General features: G+C 24.5%; 2 protein-coding genes across 2 annotated transcripts; both read left to right on the top strand.

Moving 5' to 3' along the window:
- Positions 1-1,553: 1,553 nt before the first annotated feature.
- Positions 1,554-2,974, top strand: OCT59_010604 (uncharacterized protein; the record flags this gene model as incomplete). The annotated part of the gene is made up of 5 exons (XM_066136023.1): positions 1,554-1,582; positions 1,694-1,898; positions 1,977-2,088; positions 2,531-2,788; positions 2,916-2,974. 5 exons carry the CDS (start codon positions 1,554-1,556, stop codon positions 2,972-2,974), a joined length of 663 nt encoding a protein of 220 aa, XP_066000698.1.
- Positions 2,975-5,751: 2,777 nt separating this feature from the next.
- On the top strand, positions 5,752-6,748 carry OCT59_010603 (Ubiquitin-conjugating enzyme E2 4; the record flags this gene model as incomplete). Its single annotated transcript, XM_025328084.2, has 7 exons — positions 5,752-5,775; positions 5,886-5,981; positions 6,095-6,172; positions 6,243-6,348; positions 6,420-6,461; positions 6,544-6,633; positions 6,720-6,748. The coding sequence occupies 7 exons, from the start codon at positions 5,752-5,754 to the stop codon at positions 6,746-6,748; spliced, it is 465 nt and encodes a 154-aa protein (XP_025168305.2).
- Between the last annotated feature and the right edge of the window lie 6,487 nt (positions 6,749-13,235).

Genomic DNA, 13,235 nt, shown 5'->3' with positions numbered 1-13,235 from the left:
CTTACCAATTAAAAATCAGCTGCACGTCACAATGTCACATGAGGGTGCCGATCAAAATAATTCAGGTGTCAGCGAAATGGAATAAGGTATGAATATTTCAGTCGTGATTGCATTTGCAAGAAAGTGACTCCGTCAGAGCTTGCAAAGCTAATATCTACTGATTAGAAATTTCGCACCGATATCTAAAAAAAGAAAAAAATTAGAATAATTTTTTTATTTTAAAAAAAATCCAAAAAATTTTGAAGCATTCGCTTCAAAAACTTACCATCCAAAGTACCAAAGAAATAACAAAATCTAAAAAAAATAAAATAAAAATTAAACAATTTTAAAAAAAGAATTTACTAAAAAAGTTTGAAACAAAACACTTCAAAACTTCCCAAGAAACCAAGCCAAAGCTGAAGACAAAAATCTACAAAATAGACAAAAGAAGAAACAATTAGTTTCTTCAAAATTAAAAAAATATATTTAATAAAGTTTCGCTTCAAAACTTACATCTAAAAACCGAAGTTGATAACTTACAAAATAGATAAAAGAAGAAATGATTAGTTTCTTCAAAATAATATTAAAAAAGAATTTAAAAAATGTTTTGAAATGAAACTTCCAAAACTTACTGATCCAAAGCGAAAAGTTGAAGCTGATTCATATCTAAAAAATAAAGAAATTAGAGATTTTTATTTAAAAAAAAAACAAAAAAAAGTTTCGAAAGCGAAACTTACAAAACTTACCAATCAAAAGCACAATGACAAATCCTAAAAAAAATAAAAAAAAAATTTTATTTTAAAACCCAAAAAATAAGTTTTGAAACAAACGAAACTTTTGAAACTTACCAGTTACCAATTCAAAGCACCGATGATACTAAAAAAAATAAAATACAATTTTTTAATTTTTAAAAAAAAATCAAAATAAATAACGATAAAGTTTTGAAATGAAACTTTTAAAGCTTACCGATCTAAAGCAAAAGTTGAAACTGATACCTAAAAAAAAAAGAAAAAAAAAAGTTTCAAAACGAAACTTTTGAAACTTACCGAAAAAAAGTTTTTTTTTAAAGCTTAAAAAGTTTATCATTTGCCGCACAGACTATAATTGACTAGTCCGATCAGCTGATCCTTCGTTTTGACTAGTATTGCCATTGGTCAAAATGTGATGATTCATATGACCGATCGGCAAAATTTACCTAACGTTAAAGGTCAGTTTTGATTAAAATGCATAGATAAAATATTATAATTATATTTGGCAATATATGTAAATAAAATATTGTAATGCATTTTATTCATATTTGCTAAATTTGAAACATAATGAATTTTATCATATTATAATATTTGTGTAATGCATTAGATCTAAACAAATTATATCAACATATATATCAAAATAATTATTTATTAAGAAAAAAAATAATTATTGCATAATACTTGACAATTATTATTTTGTAATGGTTTATTACATTATTATTATAATTCAAAAACCTGTCAATATTCATGTTAACATACATGATAACATGTATGTATATCATGTCAACATTATGATTACATGGATGGTATAATGATTGTAAAATCATGCCAAAAAAATTGGCCTTGACAGTAAAGTAAGATTTTATTACATTAAATTCCTATTTAAATTTTAGAGTAAGTAATAATTTATTTTAGTGTAAAAATAATACAAGCTATAATATAATTTTAACTATTTAAATTTATAGATTTGGAAAAAGTGAAAATGCAATTATAGATGATTTTATTTTTAAAAATGGATTAAAATGGATTCCTTATAACAAATTTAAAAATGTTAAAGGAGGATTTGGTACTATATATAAAGCTACTTGGCTAAAGAATAATAGAGATGAAGAAGTAATTCTTAAATGCCATAAGGATTTAAATAAAAATTTAAATGAATTCTTAAAAGAAGTATGGTAGTATATTATTTTCTATTTTAATTTAAATTAAGACTTATTTATATTAATAAATTACTATTATTTTTTATAGTGGGAATATCATACAAGTGTTTTAAGTTCAAATGACATTATAAATTTTTATGGATTTACAGAAGATCCAAATGCTTCAAAATATATGGTAGTAATGGATTATGCAAATAAAGGTAACTTAAGAGAAAATTTAACAAGAATAGTTGGAAATAATTAGAATCAAAAACTATATATATTGTACGAAATTATTTCTGGACTTAGTAAGATACACGAAAAAATCTTATTTATTGTGATTTTCATGATGGAAATATTTTAAATTATAATGATGAGAATAAGGATAAAATTTATATTAGTGATTTAGGATTATGTCAACCTGTAAGATCGTTTTTGAAAAAGCATGACATTTATGGTGTTATGCCATTTATGGCTCCTGAAGTTTTAAGAGGAAAATCTTATACTCCAGTTAGTGATGTATATAGTTTTTCTATGATTATGTGGGAACTTACATCTGGGTACCACCATTTAATAATAGAGCACATGATATTCAACTTTGTTTAAGTATTTGTAAAGGTGAACGACCTGAAATTATTGAAAATACTCCACAATGTTATGTAGATTTAATGAAAAAATGTTGGAATGAAGATCCATTAAAAAGACCATCTTCTAAGGAAGTATTAAAAATTATTGAAAAATGGATTTTCCATTCTTATGAAGTCAGTAAAGAATTAAAAAGCAACATTATGGAATTTATAAATGCACCAATTGGGCATAACAATCTTGCTACTAAATCTCATCCTAAAGCATGTTATACAAGTCGCTTACTTGATTTTACTAGTAAAAAATTGAATAAAATTCTTGATACAAGCATATCATGTAAGACATTCAGATTTGAATGATTGTTTAATTAGTGATTCAAGGTCATTAGGTATGTACTATAATATATAAAAAATTAATCTTGCAAATTATTATGTGAAATTAATTTATTTATTTAACTATTTAGTTGAAAATACTAGTAAAAAGTCGAATGAAATTCTTGAAAGTGAAGGTTTACAAAGCTAGTGTAAATGCAAATGAAATGAAGACGTTATCTTGAATATTATTTAAAACAGTTCCTTGCATCGATATAAGTTTATAATTATACATTTTTTTTAATTAAAAATATGTAATAATTGAGATTTTTTTGAACAATTTGTTATTTTCTCTTTATTTCTTATATTTTAGGTATCGATTTTTTTTATATTTTATTCATATGATTACAAAATAATTGTGTTTAAAGATCAATTATTTAAAACCTGCCATTACATGATTATTTGTAATTTAACTTGTTCATTGCTAAAAAAATAAATAGCTAGTTAACTTTAATATATTTTTCATATGCATTTTCTTTTTTCCATAATTAATTGCTGTTTTTAGACATAAAACGTTCACCACAATATAAAACAAATCAAGTGAAATTTTTTTTAATTTTTAATTTAAAAATTTCATATGTTTGTTAGAAATCTTACTTAATTACCGCTTCTTGGCATTGCCATTGTCATAAAAATTCAATTCATATTTGTTTAGCTTACATTGTTACTATATTATTATTCACTTTCTCAGAAACGTATTCATCAAAGACATCACAAACTACAAAATAAAAATAAATAGATTTGATTAATTTTTTCATTCTAATAATTTTTGTAAGGTCTTTATATTAAATGAAATGATCATATAAATTTCGAAACTTAACTCTTTGAAGTAAATAAAGAAGTAAAGCAAGGTAGTCTATATCTCATTATTTAAGTTCAAAAATAATTCAATGTACGATAATTAGAAATGGATTTTTTAAGTAAATCAGTTATTCCATGCTAACTTTTTTATTAAGGTAGTTTATTTGAAATATTAGCAAAATCATCACAAGTAGATTATTTAAGTTTTAAATTTCGTTTTTTATTGTACAATTATTTTTTGATAATTGGAAAGATAAGATATCCAATTTTATTACAACTTATACAGATCCATTAATTTGAATAGTTGGCGTAGCATGCGTAAAGCACGTTAAGTACCATCTTTTAATACTGTATATACAGTACATAATTTTTTTTGCTCACGACTTTATATAATCTATTAATAAAAGTCAAAAAAGCCTTTACATGAACCTAAAGTTCTTTTATTAAAAGAAATAAAAGAATGAAACATTTTTATTTTCTAAAATGATTGTTAATTTTTTTCATTTTGGATAGCAATCCTCCTTATAAAAAAAGTTGATCCGTTGTTTTATATTCCATTTTTATTCCGTAAAAGGCCCATATCTCCAGAATTATAATAACTTTGTATCACATAATTTATCAAATAATTTACATTTTCCGTAAATGGATCCGTGAAAGGCTCATTTTTACGGAGTTTTTACGGAAATAAATGATAAAATTTATAGGGCCTAGCGAGTAGCTCAAAGCAAGTGCACTTAATATTGTTGATCGGGTAGATTGTTGATTTTCGATTTTGGAGTGAATAAATACAATTTTTTTTTTTTAACTCAAATTTTTCCTATACATGATGTTTCTAATTTTAGAATATCGTTCTTTAATTTTGCATAATTAAAAGCTATAGTTTTTTTAACCTTTTTTTCATAACAAAAAAAAAAATCAGAAAACTTATTTTTAGATTAGCCGATTTTCAATCGATTCGCTTGCAAACTTCAAATTATAAAATAAACGTAATAAGTATGACCCTGAATGAGTACGATGAATTTGCTTAACTCCTTTTAAAAAATCAAACATCAAGAATTCTTAAAAATAGTAAGATGTTGTCATATTGTTTGCCGTACTTGAATGATTAAATCCAACGTTTATATATTGTATAAATAACTACTTGAGTAAGACTATCAACATGCATGTTGCGTTTATTGGCAGAATTAGAATCGGAGAATTGGCCTTGAGTTTGAGTTTATTACAACTACAGCTCCATTTGTAATAAAAGAAAGGTTACAAATATATAATTTCCTGATTATAGTATATGGCTTTTGGTTTTAGTCATGGAACTTACATTGTAGTACATCTGATGCTTATGAGTTTTATTAGTATTTTTGGTTATTCAAATATTTATCATTAATCAAATACCTGAAACCATCATAATGATAATCATTTATTTGGTTCGGGCAGATTTTTTGAAATCAATTAGTCTTTGGTGCGACCGAAAAACACATGATCGAGTTAATGAGTTTATTTAATGGTAGTGTTAGGTCAGTTCTTTTAGTGTTTACAAACGTAAACAAAATGAAAATGGTAAGCAGAAGGTTTATTAAAATAAGAAAGACAATAAACTAATACAAATAATCCAATCAGACATGAATAAAGTATAGCAACACTCTGGCATATACGATCAGACATGAATAAAGGATCCATTAAAACCTAAATTACTTCATCATGATTCTTAAACTAAACAACCTTGAGCATCCTTCTCTTCTCACTTGTCTACAGCGTTGTATTTATATAAAATTAACTATATATTTTGATATAACAAAAATAATAGATAAAATAAATATAATAACTATATAATATATAACTAATATAACTAATAAATCATACATATAATATATAACAGATAAAATAAATATAACAGATAAAATAAACATATTAAACCTATCAACTATATATGATTTTCATGATATGTCATACATCTATGACATTCGTGATATTAGTGACATCGATTTACATTGTTCATTTGTTCTACAAAATTGGTAGGATCACCAATCACGTGACAGTAGCACTAAAAAAAAATATTTTGATGATCTTGGTAGTTTTTAAGGGCGTACAGTAAAGAAATTGCGTGATTTTACTTTCTTCCTAATTAACGGAATGGCACTTAAAAGACTTAATAGAGTAAGTTAAGAAAAATAATTTTAAACTTTTTATATTATTCAGCTGTCGGATTTTGAATGAAAATTTAAAAATTTTACACTTTTTTTAATACTTTACATATAAATTATTAGGAATTGTATATTTTAGGAGAAAACCAACTGTCGTCTTGTAATGCTAGTCCTATTGATGATGATCTTTTTCATTGGCAAGCGACAATTATGGGTCCTGTAAGTATTTGCTGGCTAAATTAATAGCCTATTTGTGATTTTATCTGCGTAGAAACAAACTTACGGCTAATTTAGTCCAATCAATTTAACTTGGTATTGTAATTTTTGATTAGTCTGATTCCCCATACTCGGGTGGTGTATTTTTCCTCCTTATTGATTTTCCTGAAGATTATCCGTTTAACCCACCAAGGGTATATATTTTGTTTATATGATTGTATATATTATTTTAATTGCGTACTTATTCACATATATTCGTACTAGATTAGATTTACAACAAAAATTTACCATCTAAACTTCAGTGATGGTGGAAATATTTGCGGTTGCTTTTTAAAGAAACAATGGTCGCCAGCACTTAACATCTCGAAGGGTAATAATAGTTTATTATAGAAATTCTTTTTATATAAAAAAGTATTAATCAAATTCTTTTATTATACAAAGTACTCGCTTTAGTTTGTACATTGCTAACTGATCCATACAAAGGTATATAATATAATTAATATATCAACCATATTTATTTTGTATTGAATGATCTGATCGATTTCAACCAAATAAATTATATTAGGGTGTTTCATACAAGAAAAATATTATTTGTACATAAATAATCGTAATTGTTATGAAGCTAATGCTAGGGAATGGACTCGCAAGTATGCTAGTTAGTATAATTTATTATATAATTTTTGTTTTGCTTGCATTTTTATATTTAACATTATATTCATGGAATTCCTATCTCAATATTAGTGCAATTATCTGAATTATATATCACTTAATTTAACTAATAAGAATTAACGTTAATAAATATTAAAAAGAAAGAATTTTTATTTTTCCATTATAATATATATTTATTATTTTTATCACATTTAAAGTTAGACATCCCAATTTTTTTAATAAAAAAAATTTGAAAATGAACAAACTTTGAATATATTAAATATATTATACATCGAAATATTCTAGCGGGTATAGATATTACAATTTCTTTGATATTGTAATTATCTGAATTAAATTAGGTTCATCCGTGTATTCAGTATGTTATGTTTATAAAATAAAATTTTGTCCCTTTAGTTTTACATTAATTTTACAATTTTAAATGCGCTCACTAATATTCCCTTAATTTGACAAAAAAAAATTGCCGGATGATAAAGTAAAAGGTCTCGTTCAACCAAAATTTGATCATCGCAAATTATTATTATACGTACTAAAAAAATAAATATTAAATATTATCTTACAATCACATATTTTTAGTTTCCATGTTTTTTTTCTAAAGAATTAGTTCAACAAACATTATTATACAACTAATACAAGAAAACTACAGTAAATAATTATAAGAAATAATAATTCTTTTTTTATTCAGAGTTTATGTTTATGTGTACGTAATATATTCTAAATTTTTTAAGTTTTTTACCGTGTTTGTCACAAAAGGTAACATAGCCAAGGCTTATGTAAATAAATAAATGGCTTAGAAATTTCGTCATCTTTTATATGATATATTATATATAATCACATGATAATATAATCATATAATCAAAAACTTTTTCCCACAAAATTTCTTATAAAAAGGTGTCCATTTAGTTATACTCCTTGTAAAACCTTTTTTTTTTATTTTTCTTTTAAAAAACCCTGTGCTAATATTAGCTATATAATTTATGAAATTTATCTTAGCTTTCAATATATTTATGATAAATTTTAATCTATTATACTAAAGGAATGTTCTAATACTTCTTGTGTTACTGTTGAAGATTATTATATAAAAATAAAACTACCTGGATTACACATAATTCAACTGCTATATAATGCAATAAGATAAAGTTCTTTCATATTTCTTTATAAATCACAAAAATAGATTTTTATTCCATTATTAGCCACAATTTCAGATGAATTTAAAGATATGATACCTTTACATTTTAAAATTTTTCTCTCCTACTCACTTACATTATTCTCTTGGAATGGAGTTCATATCATAGTGTATTGTTAGTAGTCCTTCAACCATTTATTAGTAGAACTATGGGATATTTAAGTATTGGCATTAATAATATTCTAATATAATAGGAGCTTGTTTACAATCACTTAATCATACACAAAAAAGGACAAATGTATGTTGATACACTTTATAAACTGCAACTAAGTTTATATTGCTAACTTGTGGAAATTTCTTAACCCATTTTTTTCTTCTCCATTTATTGGTAAAATTATGGGTTATATTTTATTTTTCTTGTGTATATGACAAATGTAGTAAGACGAATTAGAAAAAGAATTGGGATAACCCAGACTTAATTATTGAGTAGCAGTTCTAATATAATTATGATGTGCTAGTTGGAATGCCATTATTGTGGTGTATTTACATAATTTATTTCTCTGTGAAATACAAAAAAGAGAACTAGTAACTTAAATAAGGAATATATATTGGTACACTTTACAAACTGCAGCTTGGTTTATATTAAAATTTCACAATACATTATGTTTCTCTCCTCCATTTATTGGTAAAACTTGACATTTCATTTTTTCTTATTATACTTTATAATGTACAAAAAGATAACAAAGAAATACAAAAAATATGAAAAAAGTAATCCAGAATTATATAAATGGAAAAAGTAGTAATTAATGAGAATATTTTAATATAATTATTATATTCTAATCGGAATTGATCAAGGCGAAATTATTTTGACTCTATTGTAATCTGTAAAATACCAAAAAAAGAACCAGGAGCTTATTTACAATCACTTAACCTTAATCATATACCAAATGAAGGAATATATATATTTTACAATTTATAACTTGATTTATATTTTCCACTTTTAAATTTATTTGATTTATTTTTAATTTTTTATGCTTTTAAATTATATTAATATATTTATGAATATTCAAATAATGATATCCTTATGGTTCTTCAAATCAAATCTCCAACAAGTAATGAGGCTGTACATTAAGGCTGTATATTGAGGCTATACATTGAGGTTATACATTGAGGCTATATATTGGGGCTTGTACATTGAGGCTTTAATTAAGGCTGTACATTAAGGCTGTAAATTGAGGTTGTACATTAAGATTATATATTGTATTATATATTGAAACAATTATATTCATTTCTATTATAATTATTGTCAAAAAAATTGTCAATAAGAAAATCTCCTTACAAATCATGTATGGCATGAAATTATTGGTAAAGAGCAACTGCCATGATTTCACTATTTGTAGATCAATGTAATATAATCATATTAATAATGAATTTACCAGTTGAAGTTCATAATGAAGACTTTCATTATTCATAACATATTTTTCTTAAAAGTTAAGTTATTTATGATACTAATGGAAGGATTTATATATACTAGTAATAATTTACTTTTAATTTTAAATCTTTTGTTTACACCATTTTTATAATATGAAGCAATAATATAATATGCATAACAACTAGAAATATTAGGAAAATATGCCAAACATTTGATACTTTTAAATAATTCATAATTTAAGCTAGATTATTATTGGCTATTTTACTATTACAAATTGGAAAGTTTTACCATCATAGAAGAATAAATGTCACATTGGATCAAACAACCATATGTGGAAATAAAATTATATATATAACAGCAGAAGATCAACAAGACAATGAAAATATATTATTTTATTTATTATATAATTTCATTTAAAAATTTAATACTTAACAAATATTATATAAAAAAAAATTTAGATAAATTATATTCTCATTTATTGCTAATTGAATTGATTGAATAATCATTTTAATACATTTGAAAATATAATTAATTCCTATATTTATTAGACCTGAAAAATTCCCAATTATTTTCATTACTTTATTAATTACAAAAAGTAAATGCCTAGATAAGTAAAACTCTACAAGAAAATTATAGTAGTTGATAATAATATTACTATCCAACAAACTACCTTTTATATTATACACCTTACTTTTATCTATTGATTTATTTTAAAAAAAATTCAATATTAGATAAAGTATATTTATTTATGAAAGAAAGATGGTGCATATTTTTGCCATAAAAAAACAATCTCATATTATTATTAATCAATCTTAAATAATAATCCTTTTACCAAAAATAACAATAATGCCCAAATTAATCTTTAACCTGCCTCTTATATAATATTATTAAAGATTATCATAATGATAGAAAGACTCTTCTTTCTTGCCTTTTGGTTAATAAATTTTGGTGTGAAATTGCAATCCATAAGATACTTTCATTCAAAAATATTATGTCAGGGTTCTTCCTATTACTCTTTTACAAGTAGACTGATCACTTAGATAACAATTCTATCATAAACTAGCTGGAATTGTCTAGCAAATTATCATTTTTGTCTTTTTAAAATCTATTAATGCTAAAACTTGTTTTATATTAAGAGATTTTTTTAATTAAATTTGAATTTCAAATAGAGAAATTATTATTTACATTATAAATAGATACTATTGGATAACAAAATCAAGTAATCATATAATTAAAAAATGATACTGTATGGTTTATTAGGGTTTATTATAAGAATTAGATTTATATAAGAATTTATATAACTCTTTTATTCTATACTTTTTAATGAAAATGCAAAAAGAATTTCCATAATAATTTTTAATATTATATATAAAACTCATCAAGTTGTTAACCTTGCTTGCTATAAAAATTTTATTAATAAGCATACATACCCTATTTTGTTAGACCTGAACCTTTTAACAATTTAATTTCGCAATAGTATACTTTTAATGTGATAGTTATTGATGATCACTTTCCAAATAAATGTACTTTTTCGCTTAATTTGGTATTTGTTGTGTGATCTTCAAGTATTTTTTCAGAAATTTGGAAGTGTGCAACGCGAACTTTAGAGTTCAAATTTATATATATATAATATGCATATGCAATATGCAATATGCATATTCGCAATTTCAATAGTAATACATTATTTAATGCTAATATTTTAAAAAATATTGCTATATGCAAATATTGCTTCTTTTGACATCATTAGAATAAAATCATAAATTGGGCACTTCTGTGATAGTCTTATTGCTTGTTAAGTTTAATTATCAAATAATAAACTTTTGTAAAAAAAAAAATTTTGTTGATCATCTTTTTTCTTTGATCATCGTCAAAGAGATAAATAAAAAAAAAATTTTAAAAAAATTAAAAAATGAAAAAACAATTAAATTTAATTAACATTTAATTAAATAATAAAGTTTTTATTAAAATTTATTAAAAATAATATATTGTTTTAATTATTTTATCTAGAGCTCTGAACGGGTCAGGTCAACCCGGGTGACCCGACGGGTTGACCCAAAAAATTCAGGTCGGGTAGCAAATTTAATGACCTGACCTCGGGTTGGGTCAGTCACAAGTCAGGTACCTGACCTGACCCGTTGACCCGATATATTTTGGGTCAATAAAAGACGTTTCAGCGTTTTTTATATATAAAAAATGCCAACCCATTTTTTTTGACCTGAATCTGACGTTTGTTCATAAAAATAATAATAATAAACGTCTTTTTTTAATGAAAAAATGCTGAACCCGACATTATTTCATTAAATAAATCAAAAAAACATTTTTTAATGAAAAAATGCCAAAACCGACGTTATTTCATTAAATGAATGAAAAAAAAATGTTTTTTAATGAAAAAACGCCTAACCTGACATTATTTCATTAAATAAATAAAAAAAAAACATTTTTTTTAATGAAAAATGCTGAATCTGACGTTATTTCATTAAATGAATAAAAAAATGTTTTTTTAATGAAAAAACGCCGAACCTGACGTTATTTCATTAAATGAATAAAAAAAAACATTTTTTTAATGAAAAAATGTATAACCCGATGTTATTTCATTAAATAAATCAAAAAAGACGTTTTTTAATGAAAAAAAGCTGACCTGACGTTTTTCATTAAATGAATCAAAAAAATGTTTTTTTTTTAAACATCAACGGGTTGGGTCAGGTACCCGACCCGACCCGATATAAAAAACGTTTTGGCATAATCTAATATGTAAAAAAATGCCAAAACGTTCTTTTCCACAAAATAATTGTAAAAAAAAAAACGTTTAGAGTTTTTTCTTATAATTTGATATATAAAAAACGCCGAAACGTTTTTTTGATCCAAAATATCGGGTCAACGGGTCAGGTTGGGTACCCAACTGACTCATGATATTCAGTCGGGTCATCAAATTCGTGACTCCCCCTTGGGTCAGGTTAAGTCAATTACCTGACCCTACCCGACCCGTTGATAACGAAGATTATGGCGCAGTAAAAATCACGTGATTCAAAAATCAGATGATTAATTAGTAGATCAATTATTATGTAATCAAATAATTTTGTAGATCTGATTAACGTTACAATTGTTATTTTTGTTATTTATATTATTTATGTTATTTTTATTATTTTTATTATTTCTTTTATTTATTACATTTATTTTATTTACTTTATTTATTTTAGTTATATTATTTTCTTTATATTTTATTTTTATATAAATATCTTTTGATTTTTCTTAAGTTAAAGTGTGTGTCAGTGTGTCAGATAGATAGAAAATAGATAGTATAAGTTAGGGATTAACTTGTATTAACTATTTAATAAACTCTTATATTAAAAACGAACTGTGATTGTGTTATATTTTGCGTATTGTGTTTTTGCGTGTCTTGCTGATATAAACTACGTTATAGCTATTGACTCCCTAACGTTTAGTTATAGTTGACAGAGTCTGAGACGGACCTGTTAACAAAGTGGTGATTCCTGCCAGGTCATAAGAGATTTATGACCATACAAGATCATTTCGAACAACAATTACAATTAACTACTCGCCATACTGTTCAACATCTTTCAAATATAAATCCACCTACTACTGTAGATCATTCTTGTCGTATCTGTTATCCTCCACCTCTTGTTTTACCACCTGCCTTTCAAAATTTCTGGAATTGGATTAGTAACTACTTCTTTGCAGTTAGTTATACCTCCTACACTATAAGGGCTTTACCTATCTTCTGTCAAGCATTTCAATTAGATAACAATAGAATCAAAGGACTCCAAGTTTTAATCCTATCTAGTAAACTACTTTTTAGTATCAGATACCAGCAAAGACCTGATCCTATCAGAAATCTAGTATTTTTCTTCTTCAATCTTACTCATAGAACAAACTATTTTAATAATCCTGTTACACCTCAATTAGTTGCTCAACTTAACACTGATATCCAAACTGAAAGAAATAATAACCCTAATAATCTCATAGATAACCCTCCTGTTTATAATCAAAATATGGCTGACGAAGCTGCTATCAC

The sequence above is a fragment of the Rhizophagus irregularis genome, chromosome 19 (genome assembly GCF_026210795.1).
Source record: "Rhizophagus irregularis chromosome 19, complete sequence".
Lineage (NCBI taxonomy): Eukaryota > Fungi > Glomeromycota > Glomeromycetes > Glomerales > Glomeraceae > Rhizophagus > Rhizophagus irregularis.
This window is presented reverse-complemented; position numbering and strand designations above follow the sequence as displayed.